General features: G+C 33.7%; 1 protein-coding gene across 1 annotated transcript in view; it reads left to right on the top strand.

Annotated features, from left to right (window-relative positions):
* Positions 1 to 526, top strand: part of LOC107462311 (probable terpene synthase 2) — a 47,298-nt gene extending 46,772 nt beyond the window's left edge. Inside the window, exon 8 of the mRNA XM_052253364.1 lies at positions 450 to 526. Within this exon, the coding sequence (XP_052109324.1) occupies positions 450 to 526 (77 nt within the window). The remainder of the gene's footprint in view (positions 1 to 449) is intronic.
* The last annotated feature ends 5,607 nt before the right edge of the window (positions 527 to 6,133 follow it).

The following is a 6,133-nucleotide window of genomic DNA, read 5'->3' on the forward strand; positions in this document are numbered from 1 at the left end:
AAATAATTATTTTTGATATTGATTGTCTAAATAATTATCCAAAGAATGATATGAATGAAAAATTGTATAAAATATTTTATAATATTTATTCACTAAAATTGCTTTAATTTAGTTTTATAAATTTTGGAATAATGCCGCGTATAATTAACTGCTTCTTTTTAAATTTGATCAACATGTGTAGTTTGAACAACAAAGAAAACATGTTGCTTCCGCAGTAGAAAGTTGCATGAAGCAATATGACTTTTCAGAAGAGGAGGCCTATGAATTCATCAAAAAGGATATCAATGATTCTTGGAAGGATATGAACGAAGAGTATCTCAAGTTAAGTGAGGAAATCCCAAGACCCATCCTTGATTGCATTGTTAACTTGGCACGCATATGTGAGTTTATATATGCAAACTTTGAAGATAAATACACCAACTGTGAACTTCTGAACGATCACATCACGGCACTGCTTTTGGACCCCATCATCGTATTGCAGTTTCCTCAAGAAATAAATGGTTTAACATTTGTTCTAAATAAATAACTCTAACAAATTTTATTATAATATAATTAAGAAACTGAGACTAAAATCTTTTATGTCTCATTCTCATCATATTGCGTCCATTGTGGCATGTATGTTGTTTAATTTCTCTTTATTTTTTTTTAAACTAATTACTATGATTAATAAAGAAGTTGGCCCAATATATTAAGATGGACCAAGTTACAAATTTTTATAGGTGTCTCTTTCAGTCACATTAAATTTGGTATGGTTAGAGCAAGTTTTGCAAGAGAATGAGTTACATTATTTTCATTTCTCTTTATGTGAGATATCTTGTAAAACCTAAAACAACACAAAAAGGCTTTACAGTTTGAGATTATAGTACCAAAAGGCCCACCAAATGGGCTATTAGAATCCGAATGGGCTATTAGAATTTAAAGCATTGACTACTTATATGTTATCTCCTTTTATTTCTATTTCTAAGACACAAGCTTAGGTTGCAATATTCACTCCCTGGTAAAAAGCAAATGCTTTTGCTTCTCTAACTGAAAGTGCAGGAGCCACTTCCAACATGACAGTAGCTACAACAACTCTATTACTATCTCTAATGATGACACCTACTCCTCCTTTGACTCAATTATTGCTAACTGCATCCACGTTAATTTTGTATCTGCTTGGAAGTGGTTCTTGGATCGATGGTGATAAATTGGTTGGACATAGAGCTTTTGCATAGGAGATGGCTGCTCTCTCCAAAATCGTTTCCGGTGCTAAGTTCTCGTTTTCAAAGAGGAGTTTGTTTCTACTATGCCATAGGCCATGCAAACAACAAATGAACAACCCCTTTCTCACCTTTTCAATTTGATTTAGAGTTGTCGATACCCATTCTAGCAACGGCATTCTGGCAGCAGCTTCTGTTAGGAGGTTAAAAGGTGAAACGAACTAAAAACGAGATACCCAGTCACAATCTTTGAAAAGGTGAGCTTCACTATCTTTTCTCATTGAGCACCTAGAACAAATCAGGTCACAATTAATTCCTCTCCTCTAAATATTTGTCTTTGTTGGCAGAGAGTTGTGCATTAACCTCCATATGAAATTCAGAGATCTTGGAGGAATTTTCATCTTCCACAGTTGTTTCCACTTCTCCTTTTCCTAGTTATTCGGACAGGTACCTGGTTGTTGGCTTCGGTTGTGAGCTCTAATTATGTGGTAAGCAGTCTTAACCTCATACTTTCCTTTATTGCTGAACTTCCAATAAAATCTATCATCTTGTCTCTACATGTCAATAGGGAGTGCTAGAATTTGGTTTGCTTCAAAAGGTAGAAAAATTTGTAGCATTAGTTGTTGCTTCCATGTATTCCATTCCTGGTTGATCAGGTTATCCACTATGGCTTCCTGCTCAAAACAAGTTTTGGGGCTCCAGACCTTGAACCCGTTTTGATTAGAAAGCCATGGGTCTTCCTAAATTTTGATATTCCTGCCTGTACCAACTTTTCATAAACCACCCAAATCCAGCACCTCTTTTGCACCCCAAATACTCTTCCAAGTGAAACTTGGATTATAACCCTTCTCAGCTTCAGTGAACCTCTTCCTATTGTAGTAAAGGCCTTTAAAATTCTTGCAACTAGTGAGTCTGGCTTTGACAGTAATTTCCAACCCTGTTTTGCAAGAAGTGCTTGATTAAAAGTTTCAAAACATTTGAATCCTAGGCCTCCTTTTTCCTTTGGATTACACATCTTGTTCCAAGCCACCCAATAAATTTTTCTCTCTCCCTCTTTACTTCCCCAATAGAAATTGCTAATCATTCTCTCGAGGTGATTGCATACGCTTTTTGGAATCTAGGAATAGGCAGAGCAACTGATTTGATGAGAACTTCCTTTTCCACTTTGGATAGGGATATTTCTTTCTAACCTTTTAGCTTCTTCCAAGTTCTTTCTTGGAAAAATTCAAATATCTGCTTCTTGGATTTTCCCACTATTGTTAGGAGTCCCAAGTAATTTGAGTGAGATTCCACTGCCTTTATGTTAATCCAGTCTTCAATAAGCATTTGTCTGGTATGAGGCACGTTTTGGCTGAAGAAAATCTTCGACTTGTCCAAATTAATTCTCTGGCCTGATGCTAATTGGTAGTCCTTTAGGATCTCTATCACTGCTTGTATACTCTGGTATGAGGATCTCAAAAAAATTATGCTATCATCTGCAAAAAGGAGATGTGTTAATTTCGGGACAAGTCTTGCAACTTTGATGCCTTGGATTGTTTTTCTCTCTTGAGTTCGCTTCAAAAGGCCTGAAAACACTTCCACACAAAGGATAAATAAGTAAGGAGACAGAGGGTTTCCTTGCCTAATTCCCCTCTCCGGCTTGAATTCTTTTGTCGGGCAACCATTAATCAGTACAGAGAAGGAAACTGAACTTACACAAGTCCAAATCAGATCTATCCACTTTTTGGAAAATCCCATGAATTTTAAGACCCCTATGAGAAAGGGCCACCTAATTCTATCATAGGCTTTTTCTATATCCAACTTAATTCCCATATAACCCTTGCTTTCCTCTTTCTTTTTCTTCATAAAATGAAAGCATTCAAAAGCCGCAAGACCATTATCAGTAATAAGCCTTCCCGGCACAAAAATGCTTTGAAACTCTCCCACAATATCTGGTAAAACCAGTTTCAGCCTATTAGCTATAGTCTTTGTAATAATTTTGAACAGAATATTGCAAAGAAAAATAGGCCTATAATTTCCAGTGTGTGTTGGATTCTTACCTTTTGGAATTAGGTAAATGAACGTTTTCTTCATGTCTGAAGGGTCTTTACCGTTGTTAAGAACATCCAAGGTCCATCTAGTAACATCCTCTCCCACCGTACTCCACATTCTTTGATAAAAAAGCGCAGGTAAGTCATCCAACCCCGGAGCTTTGGTTGGATGCATTTGGCTTAGTGCTTCCTTCACTTCCTCTTTTGAAAATTCAGCTTGAATGATCCTCAAATTTTCTTCCGCCATCCTACCACTAACCACCTCAGTAACTTCTTCAATTCTCTCTGTGCTTTCAGCTATAAAGAGATTCTCAAAATAGTTAATCATCATTTCCTCAATCTTTTCTTCATTCTCGTGTAAAATTCCAGCATCATCTGAAATTTTTTGAATCATTTTTCTCTTCATTCTTTGTGTTGCTTTTTGGTGAAAAAATTTTGTGTTTTGGTCTCCAGCTTTTAGCCAAGAAGCTCTTGATCGTTGTGCCCACCAAATTTCCTCTTGCTTTAAAAGATCATCAATCTCCCTCTGGATTCCTTTTGCTTTTGACACCATTTCTCCTAATTGCGGAAGTGATTGTATCTCTTCTAATTTTTTCTACTTCTCCTTAATGGCTTTGGGGATTTGACCAAACTTCTCCTGTCCCCACTCCTTGAGGCTTTCGCTGCAGCTGGCCATCTTTTTATCTATTTCTCCACATCCTGAAAACCAAGTTTTTTTCACTATGTCTTCACATTCTTCACTTTCCAGCCAAGTTTCTTTCTTCTCGTATGTGGGCTGCCTAACATATCAATCAAGATAGGACAATGATCAGATTGATATCGCTGTAAATGTTGAACCACTGCTCTAGAGAAAGCCTCCTTCCAATCAATATTCGCTACAGCTCTATCTAGCCTCTCTTGTACATTGTAGACCCCTCCTTGATTATTTGACCAAGTAAACGTATGTCCTACGAAATCCAAATCAATTAGTTCATTTGTTTGAAATACCTCTTTAAAGCCTCTTGTTTGTGCATAAGTAACCGGTAGCCCTCCTTGCTTCTCTTTTTGCTTAATGACTTGGTTAAAATCCGCAAAAACTATCCATGCCATATTGATAGTTTGTCCTAAGGTGTTAAGCAGTTTTCAGGATTTATTTGTTGACAGCTTCAAGACAACCATAAAAACCAGTAGCTCTCCATCTATTATTCCCCCCTTCTTCTTTAACTACCATTTCAATATGATTTGGTGACATAGAAGTAATCTCTATATTAATATTGTTCCCCTATAGGACTGCCAAGCTTTCCGATCTACTCCGGCCTTCCCCAATACAGTCAGTAGCAACCACATTTTCGAAGCCTCCTCTCCTCCTTAACCTGTTAATTTCCTCAGCCTTCTTCCTTGTTTCCATAAGGAAAACAAGATTGGGATTTTGCTGTCGCAAGAGCTTATTCAAAGTTTTAACTGCTTATGGGTTTCCAAGCCCACGGCAGTTCCAGCTAATAAGTCTCATGGTTCCCGGCAGGGCTGTCCAACAGCCATTGCCGATACATGTACTATTTGGTGCTTTTTCTTCTTTGAGACTTAGTATCTGATCTCATACTTCTATACAAGAGACTTAGAATAATGTTTGGATAAATATAGTAGTAGTAGTGGTGGAAGGGTGTAAAGTGAATAAATTATAAATAGTTTTAAGTTTAACAAGAATAATAATGCCTAGTTATATCGAAGTAGTTATCTAGAATCCTTTTTTCTTTTGTTATTAAAGTTATCTATAATTCTAGATGGTATTTCTAAGGGAAAAGAAAAAAGATTTACAGGCAACCACATGTGTGTGATAGCCCACAGCCCAATAACAATTATAAATTGAATTTCGTTATAGATTCAAGTATTTTTATCAATAAAGTCTATTAAATTTACTCAAACCCAAAAAAAATCATTCACATAAAGTGTGCATAAATTATGTACTTTTTTTTGCATGATTTTTTTTATTGTCGTTCTTTTATTGTTGCTGTTATTGTTGCATCTTTTTTTTCTCGTACTGTTATTGCAGTATTTTTAATTTTTTTATCTATTTTTTTATTCTTCTTAAAAGGTGAAAACAAGAAAAATTAGGAGAAGAAAAAAAAATAATGACGGTGATGAAGAAAAGGAAGAGATGAGTTTTGAATTGTGCAAAATTTATAAAAAAAAATAACATTAAACTTTTTAAGCATGATATAAAAATTTTCTAAATTTTGACACCAAAATTTCGTAATAGTGATACAAATTTTTTTTAACTAATTAGAAATTATAAAAACAAAAATAGCATTGAATATTTCAACCGTAGTAATACCGAAATTTCTCTCAGCATATCTTCTTATGCGTCTTCATTTTCTTTTTCTCAACATATTCTTTATTTTCTTTTTCATATTTTATTATTGATATAATTTTTTTTCTATATCTTCTTATGTTTTACTTCAAAAATGAAAAATTTTATCTAAACAAATTTGTTTTAAATTTAAATTATATACTTCTAAGTCTTAAATAACAAATTGTCTAGCAATGTATGGTAACATAAAAATCAATTCAAATTTTGTGTTTATCATGATAAATTTATGTGTTTTATATAACAAAATTTTCAGTGCCATCTTTATTTTATTTCTATATTTTATATAAAAAATTTTAGTGTTATTTTTTTTATTATCATTATCATTATTATTTTTTGTTTTTTTTCTTTATTCTTTTCTTTCATAACATTTTTAAAATACACAAACAAAGAAGATAAATAAAAATAAAAAAATAAAAGTATAAAAAGAAAAAAAAATGATGTGGATAATGACATTGATGATGATGAAAGAGGAAAAGAACAATGAAAAAAAGAAAAAAATTAAATGAAAAAAGAAAAAAAGAATGAGAAAGCCGAAAGATAAAAAAAAAGAATAAAAA

Source organism: Arachis duranensis, chromosome 8 (assembly GCF_000817695.3).
Source record: "Arachis duranensis cultivar V14167 chromosome 8, aradu.V14167.gnm2.J7QH, whole genome shotgun sequence".
Taxonomy (NCBI): domain Eukaryota; kingdom Viridiplantae; phylum Streptophyta; class Magnoliopsida; order Fabales; family Fabaceae; genus Arachis; species Arachis duranensis.